The sequence below is a fragment of the Aspergillus saccharolyticus genome (assembly GCF_003184585.1).
Source record: "Aspergillus saccharolyticus JOP 1030-1 unplaced genomic scaffold BP01scaffold_8, whole genome shotgun sequence".
Taxonomy (NCBI): Eukaryota; Fungi; Ascomycota; class Eurotiomycetes; order Eurotiales; family Aspergillaceae; genus Aspergillus; species Aspergillus saccharolyticus.
Window position 1 is genome coordinate 318,716 of NW_020290618.1, and position 24,841 is coordinate 343,556.

General features: G+C 51.9%; 13 protein-coding genes across 13 annotated transcripts; 7 read left to right on the forward strand and 6 right to left on the reverse strand.

Moving 5' to 3' along the window:
- The first annotated feature begins 732 nt into the window (after positions 1–732).
- On the forward strand, positions 733–2,913 carry BP01DRAFT_227303 (sugar porter family MFS transporter). Its single transcript, XM_025571187.1, has 4 exons — positions 733–1,066; positions 1,117–1,504; positions 1,558–2,339; positions 2,407–2,913. Exons 1-4 carry the CDS (start codon positions 970–972, stop codon positions 2,679–2,681), a joined length of 1,542 nt encoding a protein of 513 aa, XP_025433117.1. The 5' UTR covers positions 733–969; the 3' UTR covers positions 2,682–2,913.
- Positions 2,684–3,453, reverse strand: BP01DRAFT_354921 (uncharacterized protein). The gene is made up of 3 exons (XM_025574564.1): positions 3,225–3,453; positions 3,015–3,127; positions 2,684–2,954 (listed from the first exon to the last, which is right to left on the reverse strand). Exons 1-3 carry the CDS (start codon positions 3,340–3,342, stop codon positions 2,850–2,852), a joined length of 336 nt encoding a protein of 111 aa, XP_025433118.1. The 5' UTR covers positions 3,343–3,453; the 3' UTR covers positions 2,684–2,849.
- Positions 3,454–4,921: 1,468 nt separating this feature from the next.
- On the forward strand, positions 4,922–5,469 carry BP01DRAFT_380982 (uncharacterized protein; the record flags this gene model as incomplete). Its single annotated transcript, XM_025577268.1, has 3 exons — positions 4,922–4,970; positions 5,033–5,227; positions 5,291–5,469. The coding sequence occupies 3 exons, from the start codon at positions 4,922–4,924 to the stop codon at positions 5,467–5,469; spliced, it is 423 nt and encodes a 140-aa protein (XP_025433119.1).
- Positions 5,470–7,045: 1,576 nt separating this feature from the next.
- BP01DRAFT_421997 (uncharacterized protein) lies at positions 7,046–7,806 on the forward strand. The gene is made up of 3 exons (XM_025579542.1): positions 7,046–7,252; positions 7,315–7,365; positions 7,435–7,806. The coding sequence occupies exons 1-3, from the start codon at positions 7,132–7,134 to the stop codon at positions 7,740–7,742; spliced, it is 480 nt and encodes a 159-aa protein (XP_025433120.1). The 5' UTR covers positions 7,046–7,131; the 3' UTR covers positions 7,743–7,806.
- Positions 7,807–8,158: 352 nt separating this feature from the next.
- BP01DRAFT_380984 (uncharacterized protein) lies at positions 8,159–9,079 on the reverse strand (the record flags this gene model as incomplete). The annotated part of the gene is made up of 3 exons (XM_025577269.1): positions 8,159–8,344; positions 8,394–8,707; positions 8,773–9,079. 3 exons carry the CDS (start codon positions 9,077–9,079, stop codon positions 8,159–8,161), a joined length of 807 nt encoding a protein of 268 aa, XP_025433121.1.
- A 498-nt stretch (positions 9,080–9,577) lies between these two features.
- BP01DRAFT_336652 (short chain dehydrogenase/reductase SDR) lies at positions 9,578–10,654 on the forward strand (the record flags this gene model as incomplete). The annotated part of the gene is made up of 2 exons (XM_025573253.1): positions 9,578–10,231; positions 10,286–10,654. Exons 1-2 carry the CDS (start codon positions 9,590–9,592, stop codon positions 10,652–10,654), a joined length of 1,011 nt encoding a protein of 336 aa, XP_025433122.1. The 5' UTR covers positions 9,578–9,589.
- A 48-nt stretch (positions 10,655–10,702) lies between these two features.
- On the reverse strand, positions 10,703–11,157 carry BP01DRAFT_227354 (uncharacterized protein). The gene has a single exon (XM_025571188.1). The coding sequence runs from the start codon at positions 11,033–11,035 to the stop codon at positions 10,751–10,753; it is 285 nt and encodes a 94-aa protein (XP_025433123.1). The 5' UTR covers positions 11,036–11,157; the 3' UTR covers positions 10,703–10,750.
- An 18-nt stretch (positions 11,158–11,175) lies between these two features.
- Positions 11,176–12,758, reverse strand: BP01DRAFT_390256 (putative 2-haloalkanoic acid dehalogenase; the record flags this gene model as incomplete). Its single annotated transcript, XM_025577986.1, has 2 exons — positions 11,955–12,758; positions 11,176–11,594 (listed from the first exon to the last, which is right to left on the reverse strand). The coding sequence occupies exons 1-2, from the start codon at positions 12,682–12,684 to the stop codon at positions 11,176–11,178; spliced, it is 1,149 nt and encodes a 382-aa protein (XP_025433124.1). The 5' UTR covers positions 12,685–12,758.
- Positions 12,759–13,324: 566 nt separating this feature from the next.
- On the reverse strand, positions 13,325–14,968 carry BP01DRAFT_411195 (aromatic amino acid and leucine permease; the record flags this gene model as incomplete). The annotated part of the gene is made up of 1 exon (XM_025578912.1): positions 13,325–14,968. The coding sequence occupies one exon, from the start codon at positions 14,966–14,968 to the stop codon at positions 13,325–13,327; it is 1,644 nt and encodes a 547-aa protein (XP_025433125.1).
- Positions 14,969–15,391: 423 nt separating this feature from the next.
- On the forward strand, positions 15,392–16,999 carry BP01DRAFT_336658 (NAD(P)/FAD-dependent oxidoreductase). The gene is made up of 2 exons (XM_025573254.1): positions 15,392–16,005; positions 16,076–16,999. Exons 1-2 carry the CDS (start codon positions 15,469–15,471, stop codon positions 16,925–16,927), a joined length of 1,389 nt encoding a protein of 462 aa, XP_025433126.1. The 5' UTR covers positions 15,392–15,468; the 3' UTR covers positions 16,928–16,999.
- Positions 17,000–17,045: 46 nt separating this feature from the next.
- Positions 17,046–19,122, reverse strand: BP01DRAFT_411199 (flavin-containing monooxygenase; the record flags this gene model as incomplete). The annotated part of the gene is made up of 6 exons (XM_025578913.1): positions 17,046–17,559; positions 17,602–17,693; positions 17,792–18,425; positions 18,482–18,724; positions 18,883–19,043; positions 19,080–19,122. The coding sequence occupies 6 exons, from the start codon at positions 19,120–19,122 to the stop codon at positions 17,164–17,166; spliced, it is 1,569 nt and encodes a 522-aa protein (XP_025433127.1). The 3' UTR covers positions 17,046–17,163.
- A 1,479-nt stretch (positions 19,123–20,601) lies between these two features.
- Positions 20,602–20,881, forward strand: BP01DRAFT_354927 (uncharacterized protein). The gene has a single exon (XM_025574565.1). It carries the CDS (start codon positions 20,614–20,616, stop codon positions 20,854–20,856), a length of 243 nt encoding a protein of 80 aa, XP_025433128.1. The 5' UTR covers positions 20,602–20,613; the 3' UTR covers positions 20,857–20,881.
- Positions 20,882–22,317: 1,436 nt separating this feature from the next.
- Positions 22,318–23,898, forward strand: BP01DRAFT_292025 (putative FAD binding monooxygenase; the record flags this gene model as incomplete). Its single annotated transcript, XM_025571677.1, has 1 exon — positions 22,318–23,898. The coding sequence occupies one exon, from the start codon at positions 22,318–22,320 to the stop codon at positions 23,896–23,898; it is 1,581 nt and encodes a 526-aa protein (XP_025433129.1).
- Positions 23,899–24,841: the final 943 nt, after the last annotated feature.

Genomic DNA, 24,841 nt, shown 5'->3' on the forward strand with positions numbered 1-24,841 from the left:
TGTCATTGGCTGTCTTATTAGTTTACTTGCCGGGATTTCAAGCAGCTTAGAAGCCCAATAAATCCGAAGTCATGTTGTCCCGAGCTCACAGGCTGCCGTGGTTTGTGCAATACAAAAGGGTTTGGGTAAAAGGCAGCAAGATGCCGAAAGCCTGACAATTTAGTACACCATAAGAGATACAGCATGCAATGAGACTTCCAAGCCCGTCAGGAGACATCACATCAACCATCCCAATACCCTTCTCGGGAGTCTCAAGCTCCGCATATTCAAGCAATATCCTTGAACGGGGAGATGTACAGGCAGATACCAGGACTCATCCATGGCTTCTCAGCGATTGCCCATTCCGGACCAATCATGTACGAAGTAAGTATTAATAGTTCTGGCTCTAAACTAACAGCAGCAACGGCAGCTGCAGGCGGGTGATCTATCACGTGATGACAGTCCTTACCGGGCCAAGACCAGCGAGTGAGCCCTTTCTCCCCCAACTCCATCATCACGCCACTTCCAATGTCTAGCCACGTGGATACACATTTGGAAGTCCACAGTGCCAAGCGCTACAATCCAACGATGCGGTCATCCTTCTGAGAGATTGCGGCAGTGATTGCCGATCCCTTAACCGATGGACTATACGGTGGGCTCAAGTGGGCCATGCCAGCAATGCGCCAATGTCCCATGGGGTACCCCGCGTCTCGGAGCGATGATCCACCGACTTGGTCGACCAAACAAGCCCAGCAGCTGCTGAAGTTAACTTCGATAAGCAAGGCGACCACAACTTCGTCGTCGGTGGATACCGTTCTCTTCTGGCTTCGGGACAAAGGACGGCGAGTTTCAGACGATATGCCGCCAAGCCTCTGGCTAAGTATTAGATGGACGCCATCCCGCTCAGCCATCATAGCTTATTTTCTCCCTCGGCTCCTCCACCTATGCATACGGCCAAAGCTAGAGCTGTAGCCCTTATTACCCACCAAAATGCGCCTTTGGAGACATGATTTTCGGGGCAGGGCCCTGATCTTCGCCATCACTGCTGCCTCGTGCCAGGCCTTTCTTCTCCTGGGCTATGATCAGGGTAAGTACCGCTGGTCGATTGCTGGACATGGTATGCTAAGTTGCTTTTAGGCGTTATGTCCGGAATTGTTGGGGCCGACAACCGATTTGCCAAGGACTTCGACAATCCCGACGCCGCGATGCAAGGCAATATCACCGGATTGTATGATATCGGGTGTGTCGTCGGGTCGATAGTCTGCTATTTCATGGGAGAGAAATATGGACGACGTACCATGCTACTCACCGGTGCAACAATCATGATCATTGGTTCTGCCCTGCTCGCTTCTCCTTACTCGATTGGTCAGCTGCTTGTGGGTCGGATTGTCACCGGCATTGGCAATGGCATGAATTCGTCCACGGCCCCCGTGTTTCAGAGTGAATGCTCGCCTGCGGCCTACCGAGGTGCCCTCCTCACTCTTCAGGGCACTGTCACCATTCTTGGAGTCGTGATTGCGTACTGGTAGGCTTACGTTCTTGACGACTATTGCCCTCGCTTACATATTGCACTACAAGGCTCGATTACGGCACCAGTTTCTGCACCTCGTCCTTTGAATGGCGTTTTCCCCTTGCTTTTCAAGCCGTCTTCGCCGTCTGCCTCATTCTACAGATCATTGGCCTGCCAGAAACCCCGCGTTGGCTGGTTCAACACGACCGACACGAAGAAGCGCGCGCCGTCATAGCCGCCATACAGGATACTCATCTGAATGATCCAGCCGTGACGAAAACAATCCTCGACATTCAATTTGTTCTTGATGAGGAGCAACGGGAAGGCCCATTCCACTTCGCGGAGCTTTTCTCATGGGGCGAAGTCCAAAACCTCCGTCGTCTCTTGATCACCATCTTCATCGAACTCGGACAGCAATTCACGGGATCAAATATGATAAATTACTATGGTCCTGTGCTATTTCAAGAAACGATGGGAATGAGCCGTAATCTTTCCATGCTCCTTGGTGGCGGCATGCAGTGCACTTACCTTGTCGGGTCGGCGATTCCCGTTTTTCTGATGGATCGTTTCGGCCGTCGTACGCTGTTGATGATTTGTTCTGCAGGTCTGTGTTTGTGCTTCGTGATGGTCACTATCTTGTTATCGCTAGACCGCGTGGACTGCGCTTACGGCGCGACTGCATTCATTTTCATCTTCCAGATATTCTACGGGATCGGCTGGCTTCCTGTCCCATGGTTCTATCCATCCGAGATCAACACGACGCGAGTCCGGACGCGGATGTCGGCCATAGCATCTGGGTGGAACTGGATGGCTGTATTTGCCGTTGTTAAAATTACCCCAATTGCTTTTGGTATGTCTCTCGTCTTCATGCCTGAAACGTCGAAATCATTGGAATCCTGACTTATAACCTGCTGTAGCTAATATCGGCTGGAAGACATTTATCATCTTCGCCGTGCTCAACGCCGTTTTCATCCCTATGGTCTACTTCTTCTACCCAGAGACTAAAGGCCTGGAGCTTGAGGATATCCCCTTGCTGTTTGCCAAGGGAGGCATCACAGGGGGGGTGTTCAGTTCCAAAGGCGGCCGGACCGTCATGCCGGGACAGCACGCACAGGAAACCCACGTGGATGAGAAACTCGAGACCGACGTGCAGCAAGTCGAGAATGTTGATCAGATCCCGATAGAGGCATGAGTCGAACAATGTAGATTTATTAAAAGGCCAGGCTTAGAGCTAGAGCATACATTGACAATTTCCGTTGAGTCAACCACGGGTTCATGTTAAACAATCTGATCTGCATCGCAAATATGTCAAGTCGCGAAATGAAATCACAGATCCCACCCCTAGAGCTACAGCTAAGAATCACATTTCGTCAATTCTTGGCTCTTCCCTCTCGGCAAAAGCCCCGTCTGTCTTCACCGCGGGTTTCTTGGGCGCGAACTGGATGTCCCCGCGGTCGGCTTTGACCTACTCCACATTACAACTCCGCTTCAGTGTTTATTGGATCGACGCAAAGACAAGACATACCGAAGTCTCACTCATTGTAGCCTGCAACTCGTCCCAAATACTTTCCTTGGTCTCCTTTTTGTAGATCAGCTTTGGAGGTTCGAGGTCATCCGGATACGAAGGAGGAATGAACACTTTAGGTTTTGTTGCGTCAGCTTTCAGCGTTATGGGTGGATGGGTGGAGGATATCCAGCATGTAGTGCTTGTATCGTGAGGCCTGGAAGAACGTACTTTCTTCGCCCTTGTTGCTGTGGACCTCTTTCTGGTATAGGCGGGTATGAGACGGTCGGAGGAGCAGAGGACGAAGCAAGAGAGTGGAAGAGCGGGTAGGTTTCAGAACTGAGCTCATGGCGCCTGCTTTGGTAATTTTCTGCTTTTTTATTGATCTCAAATGATGATCGTGATGATGATTGTGATGGCTTGTCAAGGGACTGATGCTGCTGGGGAACGAGAGTCCGGGGTTGGTGGGGTTAATATGACAGTCGATACAGAGTTTGGTTTGTGATGTCAGGAGAGGCTCAATTGGGCTTGGTGGTTTTGAGCAATCGTGGTTGAGTTACGGGGGTGGCGAGGCCTCGTGTCACCTCTTCTTGCAGATGTTTGTCCAATGCGTTTTGATCTGCAGAGCTAGATATGACTCCGAATAAGCCTCGATTGCCGGCATGATCACTACTTGATTAAACTATAGTGGGAGTTAGACTATGTATGGATGACATACAAAAGCATGTACAACACTTCACAGTTGCTTAATCTAGCCTAGAATTGTTGCACGCTTGCTCTTAGTTCGCATTCACTGGACAGTATAGAGCGCTGAGGTAATATTTCGCTGCAGACTATATGATTATGAGGCGCACTGCAATTGAGTTGTTTGAGGTCCATTTTATTCCTTGCTCCTACTTGAACTTACTGCTTATCATGCAGACGGTACTTTGACATCAAGGGCTTATATTCTCGTACAAACGTATCTTTTGTATCCTTTGTTAACGATTATGTCCTATACAAACAAGAACACATAACTATGTCGTGTCGATATGCAATGCAATGGCTCCTTTTCTGATAGCCAGTGTGCCTTATCATAGGGGCTGAATTTGTTACTCGCACAGTTTCGTTGATAATGAGATCAGTTCTTTATCATAAGCTCGAATACGTTAAAAGCATACATGAGCTCAGAGACCATTCTGAGTTGATACTAGCAGGTGTCTTTGCAGAGACCCCACACGTGAAAAATGTTCCGAAGTCTATTGTTCGTGATGGCCTGACGGAAAGACAAGTCATCATGAAGAAGTAGGCTGTTTATGGGAGCTCGAGTGAGCTCGAGTGAGCTCGTCAAGAGGTTCTGATGATCCCTGCTTTTCATTTTCCCCAAAAGTCTGTTCCGTCGCACTTGCATGGGTGGTCTGCAAGGACCTCGCTTCCGATGACGTTGACATCGACCTCCTCGCATGGCATTCCCAGCCAGCAGGCTATGAGATAGACCATAACAATTGGAGGGCTTTCAATGCAACTCTGTGTGCTGCACTGTACTGTAAACAGGTATTGGACTACACATGAGGTCTGAAGTATAAATAGCATCACGTGTGAGAGGGTGTCTCAGCTCTCGTTCATGCATCGTCGATCCTCTTGCCGCGAGGGACCTATCGCAAATTTCTGTCCCCTGCTGGAAAATCTGAGTTAAGAGATCCGAAATTTCCCTCCGCTCATCCAGCCGTACGATTTGTTTCAACTGCCTTCAAGTCCCTCGTATCCCGCCCGGTCACAGTACACACCGTTGCATGCCACCTACAGATCGGGAGCCCTTCCCCTTCCCCTTCCGAGCTGCGGTGCAACGCTCGCTGCAGATATATAAGAATCGAAGGTCGCGCTTCTTGATTGCTTTTTTCTGTTCTTACAGCACTACTCCAATTCGTCGGTCTGCCCACTCCGTCACCATGGCTATATTCTACCTTTTCACTCTCTTCCTCTTTCTATGTCTAGGAAGTGTGTCGCTCTCCCGGCCACATGACTCTATCGATATTTTGCTGATATTGAATAATCTTCAGAGTCTCAAATGACCACATTTGCTACAAGCACCGTGCCACCGACAACCACGACCATAACAACCCCAACTCCCTGCGGCACCCTTCCCTCCTGCCCGGACTCCCAAATTTGCACCACCGCCGTCTTCTTCACCCCGACCGCCGCATACACCACCACCGCCACCTGCGTGCCTAAGCCAACCTGTCTAGGAGTCTACGGTGAGTGCGCCCAACAATACCCGCCCCTAAGCCTGAAGCGCTGACCCGGCTCACTTGTAACAGAAGTTTGCTCCTATGGTAGCGGCCCCGGTTGCTGTTCCGGATACTGTGCTGCAAGCCACTGTCGGAACACAGATCCAAATTGGCCGTACTGTCAGGAGGATATGGGGGTCTGTCGTGGGGATGCGGACTGTTGTTATGGGAATCAGTGTATCGCTGGAATTTGCCTGCGCGGGGTCTAGGGTGTCTGTCTGCAGGGACCCGTGGCTTGAGGGAGGCCTTGCAAGAAGGTAGCATCGGTCCCACTACAAGGGAGAGAGTATGGGCTGCACTGGACATTGTGTCTGTACGCCGTGATGAGAGATGACTCGAATTATGCTGTATCTTTTTCTTATGACTCAATGATAATGACAATCCTGCAGGGCGTTTAGTTTGATGCTGTGCAAAAGTGGTCAGCTGATATCGACGAGTTTTGATCGGAGGCCATGGTAGCCCAACGAGTGTTGGACTATGCGGGCGGCTGTTCAATACCCTGCTGCAATGTACACCCCGTCCGCAGAGTGAGTTGATTCACGGTAACTTTCTTCGGCCGGTCGGTTGACAATTGCTCTCTTCATCTCTCATGATCCCACGCCGAGCTGGCAGGTTCTTCCCCGTTCCAACTACCTGCTTGCCCGATATGGCAGGTACCACCCTCGTCTTCTTCGTGTCATGTGAGCACTGCGGGGGTATAAACCCCCCCTCTTTTCACCCAAATTTCTCTCTCTCTCTCTCTCTCTCTCCGCGCTTTTCTTTTTCTCTTCCGGCACTCAGAGTCGCGACGGCTGGCTTGACGCAGCAGCATCCGTCGCGCGCAGCAACAACTGCACGAGTACGGGAGCCCTGCTAAGCTGGGTTGGCATCTGAGGAATTCAATGTGCACAGCGCATAGTGTTCATGCAGCGGTTCCTCGAATCACAGATCAATCGGTTGAGTAATCAGGGGTCATGTCTGGTTGGCGTGCTATTGCAGTAGTCAGGGGTGCAGCGGAGACGAGCAAGGCAGAGATGGACCCATATGTAGGACCTTATTCTTAGACGTTTGCCCTTGACGAGACACCGGGATGCTTTTTCGCATGCGGGTCGCATCTCTCCGAGACTGAAGTGGACGCGGTATGCTATTTTGTACTGTCTCAATTCGCCGCATGCAGATCTTGTTGCCCAGCCTTGCGCTCTAGAAGCCGTGTTTCAGTTGATCTTATCCAATAAGCTCTGAACCCCTGTTCTCGATGACTAGTACTGCAAGCATAAACCGAGGTTTAGGAAGAGCTGCGCCTTATGCCAATTTTCACCATCAGCAACCCCATTCCTCAGGGCGACATTGCCGATCATCGCCCCAAGTGGGGACACAACCCTTTAGCTTAAAAGGCCGCGCCGGACAATCCCAACCCTGATGGCCACGAGTTCCAGAAAAGAATAGCCCATTAGAGATCCACTGCCCCCAAACTCTCGCAACCGTTGGTGGCGCGCGGAAATTGAGTTGAGGCGACCGAGACTTACCTTGTTTGAGCACAGCATATCGGGATTTGCCTTTCCGTCGTCCACGGTAGCAGTCCGATTGACACATCGCCATAGAAAACACAAAATGCAGCCCCACGGGCGCTGAAACAATGTCTCATTGGGACCCGCCATGCATCAACTCTGATGTCTGATATTTGAGACTGATGATGTCAAACTCTTGGGTGGTACCATCATGATGTGTTGATGCAGTAAAGGGGAAGAGGGATATATAGGTAGGCAATGTCGCTTGTAGGAGAGCTCTCAACAGAACCAACAACAACAACAACAACAACAGCCCTGAAAGACTTTTGAGATCCTCCTCCAAATCATCTCAGCGACCCGAGAGAAATTTCCACTACAGTCAAAATGAAGTTCTCCACTGCTACCGTTGCTGCCCTTGCCAGCGCCATCACCGCCACTGCCGCCTCGCTCCCCGAGCGCTTCTCCCTTGTCGCGGACGACAACAGCGCCGTCCTCACTGATGGCCGTATGTCTTTCCCGGCTACCCTCTTCTCATAGTGGCCAGCAAACTAACCTCACATCGCACAGAGTACCTCTACATCGGCAATGCTACCTCCGCCGACCATGTCCCTGTCGTCCGTAAGTCTTCCGCTCCCACATAATTTCTCCGCCATAAATTGGGAAAAAACTGATCACCCATGCATGCAGTGACCGCCAACTCCGCCGGCGCTCTCACCTACCTCGCCGACGGCGCCGTCCCCACCGCCTTCCAGAACCTCTACATCGTCGAGAACTCTGTTGCGCCCGCCCAGTTCACCGTCCCCCACTCTGGCAACATGCCCGAAGGTGCCAACATGACCGGTTTCGGAGTCAACGAGGACGGCCAGCTCACCCACGGCGGCAATGCCTGGTTCGCCATCGACGGCTACGGCGAGGCTGAGGAGAAGACTGTGTTCTGGTACGGCGCTCACAACTCCGAGTACATGTCTGCCTACTTGACTGTCAAGGAGGCTTGATCCCGTGGTAGTGTTTGCACTGTGGGATGTGGTAATAGACAGATGTATATATTGGAAAAATTTCGATAAGGTGGCAAGTTGCCAGGTATTAGGCCACTGCTAATAATCATTATTCAAAGATTCCCTTTCGGTGTATAATATGCTAGTAGGGTTAACGTGCTCGTCACCTGTCCTGGTGTAGCTCGAGGTCCGTGTTGATATTTGAGTGCTGAAGAGCAGAAATCGGGAGAGTCTCAACTTTGCACTCGTACTACAGTACTAGGCAGAAGCCGAGCTGGAAATCCGCTGCCGCATTCACAGTCTCTGGGAAGACGGCGGAAGGCCGGTGGGATACGTCGTCGCGGCACACAAGAAGCCTAGGCTACCCGCGGGTCCATGTGGTTATTTCACCGGCAGTCCCACCACCAGTCACGTGTTCAACGAACATCCCAGGGTGTCATGACTTGGAGCCCGAAATCGCCTCTCATCTTGGCAAGAAGGTTAGAAAGGAAGTGCTCGAGAAGTCCATCTAAGCCCAAGGTCTGCGGCCCGCCTTTCAGCGCGACCATCTTAACAGCTCCGTCAACGTGATGCTTAAGCATAACTGCGTCCCGAATATATAACTGAGGAATGTCAGAGCATTCTTTGACAGGGTTTTAAATAGAGAGTTACCTCGTCGTAAGCGAGCATGGCCGCCTTCGCGACCGTCGAGTCACTCAGTGCCGGCACCTCGGTTGAGATGTCGCGTCTCAGTGATTGCAGACTCTGGAACTTGTATTGAAGTGTCATTCGGCTGAAGAGCCGCTGCTGCTGGCCATGGGGTTCTTGTTTATAAGAGAGCGACAAATGCCGACATGAAGCGAGAAGCATAAGTTCGAGTAGAGACGACTCGCTGATTGCAACTGGAACCCAGAGCCTTGTCATGCGCTGGAGAAAAAAAACCTGTGTCTCGTTGCAACGCATTAGAGGTATGACAACCGTGACATCTGAAGACCAGTATCGGTGTTTAGTAGAATACCACCGCGATCCTCAATCTTCGGGAGCCACTCACAGTGATCGAAGAGAAACCGCTCGGTCGGGTCCAGTGGCCTTGCAAAGCTCATGAACGGGTCCGTCCTGTCTGCCGAGAGAATCATTGATACTACGGGGCTGGCAAGTACTTGGGTCTCTTGTGCGTGTGCGGCATGCTTTGCTTGTTTCTTCCGTGCCTGGTACTGTATCGTCCGCAGGCGTCTGGCCTTGGCATGTGCTGAGCGGGCGGCGTGCGACTGGGCGGTTCTCCGTTGCGACTCTGTTGAGCCGGGCGCCCTAGTCGGGTGAAACGTGCTGATGATGAATGAAACCTCTTGCTGTACCATGTTGGACATGAGATAATATTCTGATGCACCCTGTTTGGCAGAAGGTAAGAGATGCGGCATCCAGTCTTATTTCTTGTTCTAGAGCATGGGGCTTGGTGTGTCTCTGACAAAGCATTAAGATCACAAGCCATGGCACGCCGAGACCTGCGCCTTCTCGAAGCAGCTTAGCGCCGGATGGTATGCCTTTCGCTAGGTCGCATGTATGCTAGCCACGGTTAAATCCGGCTGCTCTGCCAGTGTTTATATAGATGTCAGACTTGAAGGATTTGACATGCTCGACCACGCATGTATAAGACCGCGAGCCATGGAGTCCGATTTCGTGTTCTGATAGCCAAGACAGACGCCTGCCACTTTTGGGCTAGTCATGACAACCATGTGTTCTATTCTTCAGCGAGAAATTGGATCAGAAGACTGGTCGACTGCACGCCGATAACTATAAAAGTGACGGTCGTGGCTGCTTTACTGACATCGTCCAGTCACTCAATCCTCTCCTTTTCATAACTACTTATCATGGAAGGAACAGTGGTCCTCACCGGTGCCAATGGCTCTCTAGCACTGGGCTTTGTTCAGTCTTTCTTAGAAACCCATCCTCAGATGACACTGATTGCCACTGTGCGAAATCCGGACCCAGACGAAGATCCCAACACCTTCAGGCTTCTTGCGCTATGTGCAAATTACCCGGAAGCAAAGGTCCACCTGGAAATGCTCGACCTCGGCAACCTGGCCAACGTGCGATCTTTCGCAGACAAGCTTTCCCACGGTATCTCTGCGGCGGAGCTTCCTCGAATCTCAGCCATTGTCTGTAATGCCGCCAGTCTTTCATTTGAGGGAGGCCAGAAGTTCACCTCCGATGGGCATGAAGCCACCTTCCAGGTCTGCCACCTCGCGCACTATCTATTGATTCTGAAACTGCTTGGAAGCATGGACCGCAATTCCGGCCGCATCGTCATGCTCGGCTCCATCACACACTATCCGGAGAAACTGAATCCATTGTGCTCGCTTCGGCCCCAGTTTCCTGTGGATCTGGAGGAGCTGATCAAGCCGGGTCCGGATCCTCCCACACTTGGTCATGACAGAGGGTTTCAGCGATATGCCACAGCCAAACTGGCAAATGTCACTCTAGCTGATGATCTCAACAAGAGGTTGCAAGAAGTATGAAGCTTTGTTCAGGAAACTGACCCGCAAATTTGGCTGACATCAAATCAGGATGACAGGCTATCGAGGATCACTGTGATCGCAATGGATCCCGGCGGTCTGCCAAGTTCACGTGCTCAGGCTCAGCAGAAAAGGTCCACGCGGCGGATCTTCTCGATAATCAACTTTCTCATGCCGGTTCTTAAGCATGTCATCACGATGTTTCGGACTGCTGAAGATGCCGGCCGCGATTTGGCTGTCGTGAGCGTCGATGCGTCTTTCCGGGGGACGAGGGGCTATTTTGTCGGTCAGACGGAAGATGTTCCTGCAACTGTCAGTACAGACCCAGGTGTGCAGGAGAAGCTCTGGAATGCATGCTGGGGGTGGTGTGGGCTTACAGCGGAAGATACTGTGCTTCGAAACGCTGCTCCAAGGGACTGATGATTAGCGACTGCGTATGTGATTCGACAACCCGGGTATTTGAGTGTATATTGCGCCCGACTTGCAGGCAAGAAAACTGGGGGGTTCCATGAATAGTTATGAGGTGCATATAGCGGGGTAATGATCCTCCAATTCAGACAAATCGGCGTGGTCATCCATTTGCTCCAACTTCACCCGGGCCAGTTCCATGAATTTTGGGAATTCGTCCGGTTCTGGCAATATGTCCTTTTCTTCCTCGTCTTCTTTATCTGTTCCATCTTCGTCAGTGTCGCCATCTTCATCGCTCTTCTCGTCTTCATCATCCTGATAATTCTCATCCTCATCCGCAGTCAATTCATCATCGTCAAGCAGCAAGGGCTCCATATCTGCTATTCCACGCATCAAGAAGCGCGTAATATTTTACAAGCTTTCACGGTCTCCTAGCTCTGAGTCTTCATGTCTCCTACTGACCCACTCTTTGATCGCGCGTTCACCTTTCCCGTCCCCGAAATCCACAATCCACGGTTCACGATTTGCATCAATCAATCGCCTGCGTACGCGGGTTGCTCCAGCCGCTGCTTCATCCACGCCTCGGACGGCCGCAGCGCCCACCGGTACAGCTGGCCCGGCACCTGGTTAGCGATGGCACGGTCTTCCTCTACGACAAACGCCGTCTCCGTCACCTCCGTAAAGGTCTCCAGCGTGATCAGGGACGTGTAGAAGTAGTCCTTGCACAGTCGCACGCTGAAGTGCTTGCCCTCGCAGGCGCTGATCATTTTCACTATGCCATCTTCACTGTCATAGCCGACGCTCACGACGCGATGGGCGAGCAGAGCGTCGTCATTCCGGAAGCTGGTCGATGGGTTTGCGGGACAGCTGGCACGTTTGGCGTATATGCAGGCATAAGTACGGAGATTGAATGGTGTCTTGTGCGAGGTTGAATAGAAGTTCTTGTAGTGATCTTCAGTAGAGCGACCGGTGAGTGTGGATAATGCGAGGCACGAAAGCCGATTACACACCACGGGATTATGTCCCTCATTAGTCACCAGCCACGAAGACGCCACACTTTAAAGTATGGTCGGCGTGGTTGTCCGTGTATGTCAACATTGAAATGACATAACATTGCAACACTAGTTGATACCTTCAGACTTGTAAGACTTTGTCGAGCGTTCTTTCATACTAATGCAGTCTCTAATGCAACCAAACACACAAGCACATTAGTTCAGCTGAAATGTCTTGACAAAGCGTTATACTCATGAATTCTATCATATTCTATGTTTCAATGCCTCGCCTCCCTCCCACAGCCACCGCTACTACCGACCCTGAGTGGCCTTGATAATCCCCTCCGCCATCCCCACAAGCGACTCACTCGTAACGTCCAACCCCGCCTCAAACACCTGATAACACGGTTCCCCCTCATAAACCGTACAATACGCGCCACGGAACCCGACCTTCGTGGCCGCGGTAACATCCCACAAATGCGCGGCCGCGAACCACGGCCTCTCCTCACTGTCCTCGACGTACCCGAGCGCCTCCAGCGCGGGCCGATACGCTTGGAGGGCGGGCTTCGCGACGCCCGCCGTGTCGCAGCTTAGAAAGTTCTCGAGGGGCATTTCCACCCCCGCCCGAAGGAAGTAGCCGCGCACGCGCTGCGTGTCACCCGTCGTGAGACACCAGACGGTGAACCCGGCGGCGCGCAGCGTGGCAAAGCACGCCGCGGTGTCCGGGCGGAGCTCCAGCGCAGAGTACCCCTCGACGCAAGCGTCGCGCTGGGCGGCCGTAGCGAAGGCTGTCGGGTTGGCGACGCCGATCATCGACAGCGTCTGGTAGAAGAGCTCGGTCAGCACCAGCTTGTAGGGCTTGTAGCGTTCCGAGATTGAGAGAAAGGTGAATTGCAGTTCTGCGTTGGTCATCCAGGTGAAACCGAAGGCTTGCGCCGTAAGGTTGTGAGCCGCAAGCTGCGGGCCTAGCGTTTGTTGGATGGTGTCGTAGAAGGCCGAGAAGGAGACGCAGGTGCCGACTACGTCGAAGACAACGTTTTTGCTCGTCATTTTTTTGAAGGTCTAGGTGGGTGGAATGGTTGGTGGTCGGGAGTTGTGGTAGGGAGGGGTACAAGGTAGAAGTGATGGTGGTGGTGTTGGTGTGTGGTGAGGGGAAGATGTCGAGACGGGAAACTATAAAAAACGGTAAGTTAAGGTGAAGGTGTAGCTTAAGCCGGAGGTGTGATATGGCCGATACCGGGCCAACGCCCGTGCGGGGAAATAGTGGCGTTCTGGCTGACGGCCCGATCAATCTATGGCATGCAACTAGTATGCTTAGGGAGCGTTAGTCGACATTGGCCCCCACGGCGGTTAGATTAACCTGCCAGATGCGATATGCGACATGCGATAGGAAGTCGTCGATAATCTCGATAAGCTCAGGGGCTGATAGCGACCTTATCTGGACTTGTCTGTTGACAAATCCAGTGGTAGATAAATGTTGTGCCCGGAATGGCTAATCTAGTAGTGCCTAAACTGATAGCAACAGTGAGGAATCTAGATAGACATGATAGAGGAGGTGGTATTTTAAGCGTGGTCGCCAAGTAGAGATAGGTGATTAACATCATAGTAGGTAAGCTAAAGAATGTGATAGACAAGTCGCTACCATACAGAGACCCCAAGCCAATCAACAGGCACCCAGCAGATTCAAGGATCATCCCCATAGAATATTCAACCGTCCAAGTCCGCGTTTTGGCTCTGGCTTAGGCTCGGGGTTGGCTTGATAACGATCGATGAACGGGCGGATTGGCACATCTTCCAACCCAATAATCTTACTCTTGGCCCATAACTTGTAGCCGAAGTATAGCACAAAGATGATAGGTACATTCAGATAGGACGAAATGAAAGTCTCCGTTGACCAGTGGCTGTGGATGAATGATTCATAGCCGCCGGTCAGGAACAAGAGACCGAACAAGGCCAGCGAAAACCAAGTTCCCCACGGCTGGAAAGGAGCAGCCCAAGGCAACTCCTTGTGTCGATCAATCCCCTGTTTCTGGCATGCATAGAGGAATCTGAGGTACACAATACATATACATCCCCAGTTCACAAGAGTGGCGACCGAGACGATGTCCTGCAACCACGTGAAGACGGTACTAGCAGAGCTCGAGAGCGTCATGTAGCCCAGTGCCATGAAAATACCTAGAATCGTCACAGATACGTAGGGAATCCCGAAGCGATTCATGCGCATAAAGCACTTGGGCGCGTGGCCTTCGGCTGCCATGGCGTACATGATGCGCGAACCACTAAGCATATTCGAGTTGCCGGAGGACCAGGCGGAGGTGAGCACCACCGCATTGATAATGGATGGAACCACTTTAATTCCTGCACTGCGAGCTGCGATGACGAACGGTGACTCCGACGCGGTGCCCGAGGAACCAAGCAGATTCGGATCGTTGGAAGGAACGACGAGTCCAATCATGAAGATTGTCAAAACGTAAAACAGCAGGATGCGCACAAAGATGCGACGAGCGGCCATAGGAATGGCGTGTCGAGGAGAGCGTGTTTCGGCAGCTGCCACGGTGATGTTCTCGATTCCACTGTAGGAATACAGAGCACTATTCAGCGACGTCCAGAAGCCCAGAAATCGGCCCAGGGAGCCTCCGATCCCCAGGTATTGCACAAAAGGGCCCGGGTCGCGCCAGTAGCGAAATCCAATGCTTGTATGATTCGGAGCTCCACCACAAGTGATGACCAGTGCCATGAGGTTGATTCCAATGATAAGCAGAATCTTGAGGATCGAGAAGCCAAATTCGAGCTCGCCGTATACGCGCACGAACATTAAGGCTGTGATGAGCATAAGAAGGCCAAAGACGGTGATCCAGACGGCATTGTTGATGGTAGTCCAGAACTCAATGACCACGGCGGCGGCAACAATTTCGGAGGGAATTGACACGAGGTAGGAATAGATTTGGTTCCATCCATTGGCAAAGGATAGGGCGGGGTCGACAAAGAGCTCGGCGTAGCGAATGACTCCACCCTGCAGCGGAACAAGACTGCCCATTTCGCCTACCGCTGCCACCACACTGAAGACCGCCCCCCCGATAATTGAGTATGCTAGGAAAGCGCCCAACGGGCCTGAATGGGCAATGGCTCGTCCAGAACTCAAGAACAGCCCAGTGCCAATTGTCCCGGCCAGGGCGATCATCTGAATGTGACGCTGATGCAACCCTTGGTGAAAATCACGGGCCTCAGCCAGATGGCCGGGAGCGACAGCCTCAAGGTCCCCATCATACTCTTCGTGGGTCTCTTGGTATGGGGGCTTTTTCTCGTGTTTCTCCGAGGGAGCGGGGGCGTCCATGGCGAGAGAAGACTGCATGAGAGAAATCGAAGCCAGGATTTACACAAACAAGAGAGCAAGTGTGGCCCCATTTTGTATTGTGCACACCGATGCCCGATAGTACCCCGCATTGGTAATCACAGTTATCTTGTTGGTCCTTGTTGACCATGAAGCTATCTAATTGGCATGGCGATGATTGACTGTCAGTGACCGCTGTTGTGTTTACCAGACCTACATGTTACACTTATCGGAGAACTAAAACCGGGACCAATGACCTATTGGGGACGACGGCCCGCCGTCTGAGCGGCCGTGGCGGGGACCGACAACAATCAGACCCGATAAGATACTGTAAATCGAGGCCACAAGGTCTGCAACGTCTGCAACTGATAAGCCCCAATCCCTTGGCGCTGTTATCGCCGACTCCTTTTTATTTTAAGGGATGCACGGAGCTCGCGAGAGATGAACTTAACTTCCCCAACTCTACAGCCATTGACTCAGCCTTGCCCTTTTCAACCTGCACCATGACATCGACCAACTGCTTTCCTGGCCCTAACCCAGGAGAGTGCTTCTGGCAAAACCAGCGCAATGAGTTACACGATTTCCGCTCCACCGAACAATTGCCTGAGCACTCCGAGATAGTGATCATTGGGGCCGGATACGCTGGTACGAGCACAGCCCACCATCTGCTTCGCGATCACGGCGACGCCATCAAGTCAATTACAATCCTCGAGGCTCGAGGCGCCTGCTCGGGTGCGACCGGTCGCAATGGAGGCCATCTTCGTCCGGATTTCTACGGACACATTCCGACGTATATTGATCGAGCGGGGGTCCGCGCCGGAGCAGAGATCGCCGAGTTCGAAATCTCCCATCTTCACGAGATGAAGAAGTTGATAGAGGACGAACAGATTGACTGCGATTTCACTCTGGCACGGTCTATAGACGTCTGGTGCAATGAGGAGGCGGCCCAGAAGGCCAAAGCGGTGTACGATCGCATGAAGTCGCTCAATCTGGATTACATGAATGACGTGGTTTTTTACACGGGCAAGGAGGTGGAGGGGGTAAGGACCAAAATCCAGTACCCAGAATTGTTTCCTACGGTTGGTCACCTGTACTGATCACAATGCGCAGATCTGCGGGGTCAAAGGCGCCAAAGCCTGCGCCTCTTTCACTGCGGGAACAATGTGGCCATACAAATTCATTCTGCATCTTCTCAAATCTGCTTTAGCTTCGGGCAAGGTGAACCTGCAAACGTTCACCCCGGCTCAGTCGATCACACCCGCGTCTGAAGGCGGCTTCACCATTCAAACGCCACGCGGGTGCCTGCACGCTTCCACCGTCATCCACGCTAATAATGCCTACGTTGCGGGCCTGCTACCGGAGTACGCCAAGAACATCGTCCCGTGCAAGGGAATCTGCTGCCGCATCACCGTTCCAAACGGGACGACTGCCCCCCTCCTCAATAACTCCTACATCAATCGCACTGAGGACAACACTCTTTCCTATCTGATTCCGCGTGCAGACGGCAGCATCATTGTCGGTGGCGCTTCGTCAAAGTTCCGCCCCTTCAGGGAGCAATGGTACAACAATGTGGACGACAGCGTGCTCATCGAATCCGCCAAGGACTACTACGATGACTACATGCAGCGGACGTATCGCGGCTGGGAGAACACCGGCGCCAAGGTCGACCAAATCTGGACAGGCGTCATGGGGTACTCGTATGACTCCAATCCACATATTGGTGCGGTGCCGGGAAAGGATGGTCAGTTCATCGTGGCCGGGTTCAACGGCCACGGCATGCCGGTCATCTGGCGCGCGGCGCAGGGGCTGGCCCGCATGGTCGTCCAAAGAGTCTCCTTTGAGGAGACGGGCATGCCGCGGCTTTTCAAGACGACTCAGTCCCGCATCGATCGCGCAATGAATGGCTCGGAGGAGGATGGGGATATTCTTGGGACGGGCAATTTCCCTTCCACCAAGCCTTGAAGGAGCTGTCCTAAGAAAAACTTTTGTACATAGAGTTGCATGTTTGAAGATAGTAATGCGACGAGTGACGGCTGCCCTGATTGATTGATTATTAGTCACACTTGTGAGAACCAATAAAAAAATAAGTCTGGATTGTTCAACTTAGGATCGCGCCAATAATCATTTGGGCAAGCTGTGGTCATTGACAGCCGTTATATCTTCAGACATCCCACCAGCCTTCCAGGTACGACTTCAAATCAATAATGATCCGGCTGCTTCAGATGCGGCGTCAAGTCTGCATCGGGCTGCATCTCTCGAGTTGTCCAGCCGTTCCCCAAGTAGGCGAATCTATTCCCACTGGGATTTGTGTATGTGTACTCCCAGTCCTCCCGCCGCGGATCCCTCCGAACATAATTTGCAAGGCTGGCGCTCCCCGGAAACAGTCCATGCACGAACCCATTTGGCCGCCCGCCAGTCATCCACGACCGACAATTTGCCTTCCCCGGAGTCGAGTCATCATTTCCCGTCCAAACTGTGCGTGGAAAGAACGCGTGACAGTACTCGAGGAAATCGTCCGCCGCGTCTTTCGCAGGAACAAAAGTCCGGATGCCCTGGCCGCGAAATTTGCGAATGATCTTCGCGATGTAGGTGATCTAATTCTCTACGCAGTTTGGGATCGTGCCACTGGGGCCAACCACATGGGGTCCGCCCAGCCAGAGCGCGTTGGGGAACCCCGGCGTTGCCACCCCGAGATACGTGTAAGGAAATCCATACAGCCCGTATGATGCTCACACTTCTCGCAAATCCACCCCCGCAGCCACGACTGGAAACGGTGGGACCAGGTCCGAGCTGGCCCCGGTCGCGCAGACCACGATATCCGCTGACCGCTCCACCCCGTCAACGTCCGGATCCCTTCCCGCGTCAGGCAATCAATGCCCGACCGGATGAGCTCCACATTTGGCTTGAGCAGCGCCTCCAGGTATCCTGGCCCAGAGGTAGGGCGGCGACAACACGGCGGGAAGTCAGGGATCAAGTCACTGAGAAGGGCTGCATTGTGCTCCACGCGCTCAAGCATCGAGGCTGTCCACATCTGCCGCAGGAAGTCATTCTCGGGTGAGTCCTGGAAGCAAGTCGCGAACCCGCGGAAGAACTCGGCTTCTTTTTCCTTCCGGTACTTGAGGTAGACCTGCGGGTCACGGAAGGATTCCAGCTCCTCAGCTCCGAAGATTGCTCTTTGCCAGCCGCCTTCGATGTCGGGCGGGTGAACGATCCAGGTGCGGCTGCGGGCGTAGTGGTCGACCTTGGCGGCGACGGGTTGGATCTCTGGCAAAATCTGGATTCCCGAGGCGCCGTTCCCGATCAGGGCAACTCGTTTGCCGTCGAGACAGACACTGTGGTTCCAATTGGAGGAGTGGAAGATGGCACCTTGGAACTGGTCTTTGCCTTTGAAGTTAGGGATCCGCCAGGTGTTGAGGTAGCCGATGGCGGCGATGAAGATGTCGAAGGTCTCGTCGTAGATCTATTGTTCTACAATCAGCGCTAGTGGAGGAAGAGTGTGTCCGGAATTGTCCTCGCCTTATTATCCCGAAAGTCTTGGATGGCCACTTTCCAATGGGCTGCGTCCGGCTGCCATTCCGCTCGTAGGACTTTGTGCCGAAGACGCAAGTACTTGTAAACATCAAAACGACGCGCCAGGCCCTGCCAGTACTGGAAGATCTCTGCCCCCTGCGCAAATTCTTCTATCCATTGATTATTCGGTGCGAACCCCGACTGGTATACGTGGGCGGGCACGTCGCAGCGCACTCCAGGGTAAGTGTTCTCGAACCTGTGCAACGAACAGGTGAGTAGCCGAACTATAAGCGAGGGAAAGAACGAACTTAGCTCAACATACCATGCACCACCCTCAATTTTCGCCCGTACCTAATTAATCATCATGTCTTTTGGGGAAGGTGAAAAGGGTGACAGGGAAAGCTTACGACATCTTCATTTTTCTCGAGGATGGTCAGATCTATTCCTGGCACTTTCGCAGGCAGAAGAATCCCTGCTGTTATGCCTGACAGCCCGACTCCGACAATACCCACACGGACTTCGCGTGGCTGGTCACCAAGATGTTCCTCAATGCAAAATCCCGGTCGTGCTGTCGTGAGTTGACCGGAATGTTTGCTTTGTCTACCATTTCGGGCTTTGATTTCTCGGGGCTTGAAGTTTTGCAACATCCTTGCTCGCGGCTCAGGATCTCCTGAGCCTTACACATACAATTTTGGACATCTTTGCGTCAGAGGACTTAATGCGTGTTGCGGTGAAATATGCCATGTGTCTTTGTAAAATGAAATCCTCGTAGACATCGCTTGACTCTGTTTTTCACGTCCTCTCCGAGTTCTCAGCATTTATCGGCTCTATCTAGACAGAATTGTACAGATATGTAGAGAACAATAGGCATGCGACAACGGGGTTGGGGAGGCGGGGTATCGTTGGTGGGTTGATCCTATTGTTCTCCAGTACGCACCCGTTACGTTACACTTGGGCACGGTAAGTAAGATTAAAGTTAGCTTCTCTGCATTTAGGCTTTCCTTTTTTTCATTCAAGGCCTTCATGTGACCTTCTTTCAAACTCGAGCGGTCTTCGTCTCCGCGGGGTTTACAGTTTGTGTAGGGCAGGGCGGCAGTTTGTTGCAACCTCGACACACATTAGCCTTCCGTGGTGCAGATGCAGAATATCGAACCGCAAATGCGATCAAATAAAGGGACTAAGGGCCGGATTGAAAGCCTTTTAATTTCTGTAAACAACATTTTCATTCAACTATCATTCGAGAAGGGTAACTTCCCTGTGCTCCCGTCTCCAGATACCCTGTATCGAGAAACAGCTAGGGCTTAGGACCACCTTGTCACTTGCTCAGAAGCTGACAAGCCCCTCAGATCGAGGATCGTCAGCTCGATCGGGCTGTATATAATCTAGATTGTTATGTAAGATGGCTAATTGCATCACCTGAGCTCTACAGTTCTGGAATTGAATCCTGTAGTCTTTCTTTTCGACGGATTGGGCTATCGTGCATCCTGGCGGCTGATTGAGCTCATAACCGTCAGAGAGCTCTAGGTTACTATAGCAGAAGAGATAACAACGTTTCCTTTGTTAAAACTTCCATGTGCCTAACATGTGATCATCAATATGGATATTGGTCTTTATTCGTGATCCTTGGCATTCTTGGCGTGGTCCTGCTCAGCTGGAGACGTCTCAAGCAAGTAGAGTTCTGGTTGTTTCTGTTACGTTTGGGGTTTCTTTGTATAAACAATGCGGAGGCTATACAGGAGATTTTCGATAGTTCGTGAGTTTCTGGAACCCTATATCTGCTTAGTTGTAAAATTCAATAGACTTGAGCGAATTGCGCGGTGCTCTTTGTCTCTATACCGCCCGATCTTTGCGAGGGCTGGTGATGAACCAGCACCCTGTCCTAATACCTGCGTTCAAAAAGATTTCGATGGGCTTGACAAAGTCTACTTGCGGGCACAGCAGCATGCAATGCCAGTTCGACCCAGAAACCATAGAGCGCCCAAAAAAACGAAACACTGATAGGGCCGACGTGACCAAGAGAATGATCCTGAAGTACCAAGCGGTTCGGGTGGTGGACGTGTTCTAATACAGAGCTCGTACCCGCTGCGTGCCTGCTCAACGCGTTTCTCCAAGCAACGGGGGCAACCAGCATACACAACATGGTTTTGAGAAACCTAATAGCTACCAATGCACCTCACTGTATTTCAGTGACCTCTAAACCACAGAAGATCAACTTGTCATCCCACCTTATACTTGGACCTGACGATTTGGATGATGATACGTCCACTTCGTGGGTAACACACACAACTGCTCGGTACAGAGATCATGCCGGCAAACCCACGACCACGAGCCCGATAGCAGTGAACATCACAGCCGTGAGATCAAGCATCCGCGATCGCTGATCTACCTCCTTCACTGGTGGCTATTGGGAGAAAGTTGGTGTATCCGCTACGGGGTTTCCGTGGGCTGTGCAGGAACACTATAGTAACCACCATGAGGTGGTCGCATATGTGGATACATGTCCTCGTACTCACCTGCCAGGGAGTCGACCCTTCGTCTTGGGCGTTAATCTTCAACGGCGCAACATCAGTCGGATTGACTCTGTTTTCTGATGAGCCACGTCTCCGTGTGCCTGCTGAGATTGACAATATGGAAGTCTTCCCGCGAGAGGTCCCAAGGGAAAAGTTTGGTCATCTGTCAAGAAAGCTTCTGGCAAGGAGCTGACTGCTGGATTGTCAATTTGTGACGATAACGGCGCACTTCTTGTCAGATTCACCTCCATGCGCTTTTCAGGGATCGAGGGGACTTCCGGGGTGTGAATGGTAGCGTTGAAAGCATCGTCAATCATAGCACCTGGCCCGCGGCTGTTCCAGCAGAAGAACCATTACCTATCTCGAGGGTGGTAATCTTTCCAGCAACAAGCCCCTCCAGGATGCGTACGTCAGTAAAAGACAAGGGTCGTGTTACTGTGAACACATTTGCAGCCCTTGCGGCTCTTGCAGATGGGTCAACATCATCACAGATCTTTAAGAGTCCACAGCAGTAGTCTGCAGCCCTGCCCACAGTAGGGCCAGTCACTAACATCTCACTGGCGGTGAGCAAATGGCATGGGAGATACTGGAAACTGTGAAACTCCTCGTAGTCACCTAGTGAATGGGTTCGCCGCAGAGAGTCGGTCGGTGTTATGACGGTGTCAGGGTGCGTGCGGGCCAGGCTGCGCCCCCATCGGAGAAAATTGCTCCGCCCGACCAGACGCGTGACTCGACGCGTCTCCCAAACACACACCCACTAAGTGAACTCTTTCTTCATGTATACTATAGATACTGTGAGTTAATGTAACTTCATTCGGTCGAGCACGTATAGTCTGAGATGAGAATGGTGGATTTCTACAAGTCGTGCCGGGCGGTATCTGGCCTCGACCTCGAAATATGTAAAAGGTTACATGTAACTATATTTCTGTGGCTGTGCCTGGCTCCAGGCCTACAGGGTTTTGCAACTTGAGTATCGCAGCTGAGAACCAACAAATTTTGTTTTCGGACCAAGGATTCCAGCGCTCTTTCGATAGTATTGATGAACCCAAAGTTATCAGGATTGTTATTGTGACTGCACAAAGAGCGGGCGATCTTATCACTCTGCCTTGTGAGGTTGAAGTCCTACCTCTCGGTCTGCGACTATACAATACTTGCGGCTTTGTTAGGCCCGCATTGCCCGCCCTATCGGCGCCAACGGAAAGCCGAGAGCCGAGCCTCCCTAAACTTATGCGCAGCCTTACGGAGTACTATTTTTGTCAAGTACTGTATTAGAATATAAATAGCCAAATTCATCCACCTTGATCCCAGCATAGATTCGAACTAAACGATCTAATGCACAACAGGACAGAAGTTCTCATTGTGGGCGCTGGCCCCACCGGCCTAGTCATGGCCCTATGGCTTACCCGCCAAGGCATCAAAGTTCGCATCACCGATAGAGCGGAGCACAGCGCCACCACTTCCCGCGCGCTGGCTGTCCATGCTCGCACTCTTGAACTATATCGCCAATTAGACCTGGGAGATCGGCTGGTTTCCCTCGGCCATCCACTCGGGGCGACAAACGTTTGGACACAGGGCGTGCATCGGTTTCGCGTTCCCTTTGGCCACTTCGGAACGGGGCTAACGCCATATCCATATATCTTGATTGTCCCCCAAGATGCGCATGAGCATTTGCTGGAAGAACGGTTGAAGGAGATGGGGGTCGAGGTGGAACGGAATCAGGAGTTGGTGGATTTTGCGGAGACCGATGGCGGAGTCGTGGCGCGTTTCAGAAAACCACAGGCTCAGATCTCGCCGGAGCCAAATGATGCAGAGAACGGGCTCCAGACGAGTGAAGCAGCGTATATCGTCGGCTGTGATGGCGCCCATTCTATTGTGCGGCGCGCCGCAGACATCGATTTTGCTGGCGAGACGTACGGCCAGATCTTCTTCGTCGCCGATGTCGAGGGCCAAGGGCCTGCCATCAACGGTGAAGGGCACGTCCAGCTCGATGGCGAGGTGACCTTTCTCACTCTGGCATATGACTCGAAGCGACATGCTCGACTGGTGGGAAATGTGGATGGGAAACAGCTCGCTCGCATTCAAGCCAACAAGGACATGTCGGACGTTAAATTTGAGGACATTGCCGTCGCCGCGCCGGCTATGCGCCACATGATGCAGATCGACAAAGTCAACTGGTTCGCGACGTATAGAGTTCATCACCGTGTGGCCGAAAACTTTCGCAACGGCCGCGCGTTTCTCGTCGGCGATGCTGCTCATATCCATAGCCCGGTTGGAGGACAGGGTATGAACACCGGTATCGGCGACGCGATCAATCTCGCCTGGAAAATGGCCGCTGTATTGCATAGTCGGGCTGATGTATCATTGCTGGATACTTATGAGACGGAGCGACGAGCCTTTGCACTCACCCTCGTCGAGACGACAGATTCAGCCTTCACCAAGCTAGCTGCCAGAGGCTGGCTGGCAAACCTTGTGCGATGTTACATCATCCCCTTCTTTGTGAAGATCGCAGTACAGTTTGGCTTCATTCGGCAACGAATATTCTTTGGTCTGTCGCAGATCAAGCTGCAATACCATAAGAGCCCGTTGTCTGCAGGAATCGCCGGCTCTGTGAGGGGTGGAGATCGACTACCCTGGGTTTCAGATGGCGAAACAGACAACTTTGTACCCCTCAAGGAGATCACTTGGCAGGTCCATGTTTATGGTGAGGTTTTGACAGAATTGGCTGAATGGTGCCAGGTGAAGAACGTTCCGCTGCACCAGTTCAAGTGGAACGCTCAGTATGGCCAAGCGGGTCTCGCACGGAACGCAGCATACTTGATCCGACCGGACATGTATGTCGCAGTCGCTGAGGTGTTGGGCAAACCTGAGCGATTCGATAGCTACCTCCGGGACTTTGAACTAGACATCGAGTAGGATTCTGACGAAGCCTTGCCGTGTTCATCTTTAGACAAACTCAGCTCTTCAAGTAAATAATTATCGACACGCCAATCTTCACATAAGTCAACGCCCCCCAACGTGGAGTAGGATTGCTCTCTGACAAGCATCGTGAGAACTTGGTTCATGAATGAGATGATTTGGAACTGATAGCCAGCCAAATAGTTGAGATGTCCTAGGTGTCGGATTCCGGCCCGCTTGGAAATTCGCCTTCGTCAAGCGCAACGGTTTTGTTGCATGTCAAGCCGCCAACTCCAGTGTAGCAAGCTGCGATGAATAACATCGCCCATCAATCCCAAGCGCGATCGAAGCCACTGTGACGGCTACTTCGCCGCCGATCAAAGCACGAATTAGCGTTAGTTAATCATCGTACCCTTGATTTGTCCCGATCCGATTGATAGGTGGGCGTGGATGAGCGCACTGAAGTGGATCACCCCGCTGATCCTGACGAGATTCTACTCTAAGATCTGAATTGTGATGTGAGCTGTACCATTGAGCAACCAATGTCGTCGATCAGCATGCCTCGGGCTGCGGGCCCACTTATGACGTCTTGCTTGACTCACACTGCGCAAGGGGTGATTCCACAGCCTCAGGTCCTCCATCTAGAAAAGTGACGAGCATAACTAAGATTATTGTTAGCTTAGATGTTACTACTAACTTGACATCTTTTCGAGTCAGAAATACCTCAATCTCAGATATTGGCTTGCAAAAAAGAGAATTAATCCATGGGACTAAGTACTATATTTAGTTTATCCGACAAGTAGCTATGATTGTATCCCATGGTTCTGCACTCAGTTTTGATTTCTGAACATTGGTATCCAGTTGTTAAGGTTAAAATATCTACTTATGATAAACTTATGTAAAAAACCGATAAAGATAGCTACTACTATTTAATCCTCCATAAGCCAATAATATCGAGAAG

Bases quoted from the DNA above. Each gene is read 5' to 3' on its own strand.
- BP01DRAFT_227303 (XM_025571187.1), top strand. From the start codon at position 970: ATGCGCCTTTGGAGACATGATTTTCGGGGCAGGGCCCTGATCTTCGCC. The intron at 1,067-1,116 runs GTAAGTACCGCT...AGTTGCTTTTAG, and splicing joins TCTCCTGGGCTATGATCAGG to GCGTTATGTCCGGAATTGTT. The intron at 2,340-2,406 runs GTATGTCTCTCG...AACCTGCTGTAG, and splicing joins AATTACCCCAATTGCTTTTG to CTAATATCGGCTGGAAGACA.
- BP01DRAFT_354921 (XM_025574564.1), bottom strand. From the start codon at position 3,342: ATGAGCTCAGTTCTGAAACCTACCCGCTCTTCCACTCTCTTGCTTCGT. The intron at 3,128-3,224 runs GTACGTTCTTCC...CAAAACCTAAAG, and splicing joins CAGCAACAAGGGCGAAGAAA to TGTTCATTCCTCCTTCGTAT. The intron at 2,955-3,014 runs GTATGTCTTGTC...AATGTGGAGTAG, and splicing joins CTACAATGAGTGAGACTTCG to GTCAAAGCCGACCGCGGGGA.
- BP01DRAFT_421997 (XM_025579542.1), top strand. From the start codon at position 7,132: ATGAAGTTCTCCACTGCTACCGTTGCTGCCCTTGCCAGCGCCATCACC. The intron at 7,253-7,314 runs GTATGTCTTTCC...CACATCGCACAG, and splicing joins CGCCGTCCTCACTGATGGCC to AGTACCTCTACATCGGCAAT. The intron at 7,366-7,434 runs GTAAGTCTTCCG...CCATGCATGCAG, and splicing joins CGACCATGTCCCTGTCGTCC to TGACCGCCAACTCCGCCGGC.
- BP01DRAFT_227354 (XM_025571188.1), bottom strand. From the start codon at position 11,035: ATGCGTGGAATAGCAGATATGGAGCCCTTGCTGCTTGACGATGATGAA.
- BP01DRAFT_336658 (XM_025573254.1), top strand. From the start codon at position 15,469: ATGACATCGACCAACTGCTTTCCTGGCCCTAACCCAGGAGAGTGCTTC. The intron at 16,006-16,075 runs GTAAGGACCAAA...CACAATGCGCAG, and splicing joins CGGGCAAGGAGGTGGAGGGG to ATCTGCGGGGTCAAAGGCGC.
- BP01DRAFT_354927 (XM_025574565.1), top strand. From the start codon at position 20,614: ATGGTTTTGAGAAACCTAATAGCTACCAATGCACCTCACTGTATTTCA.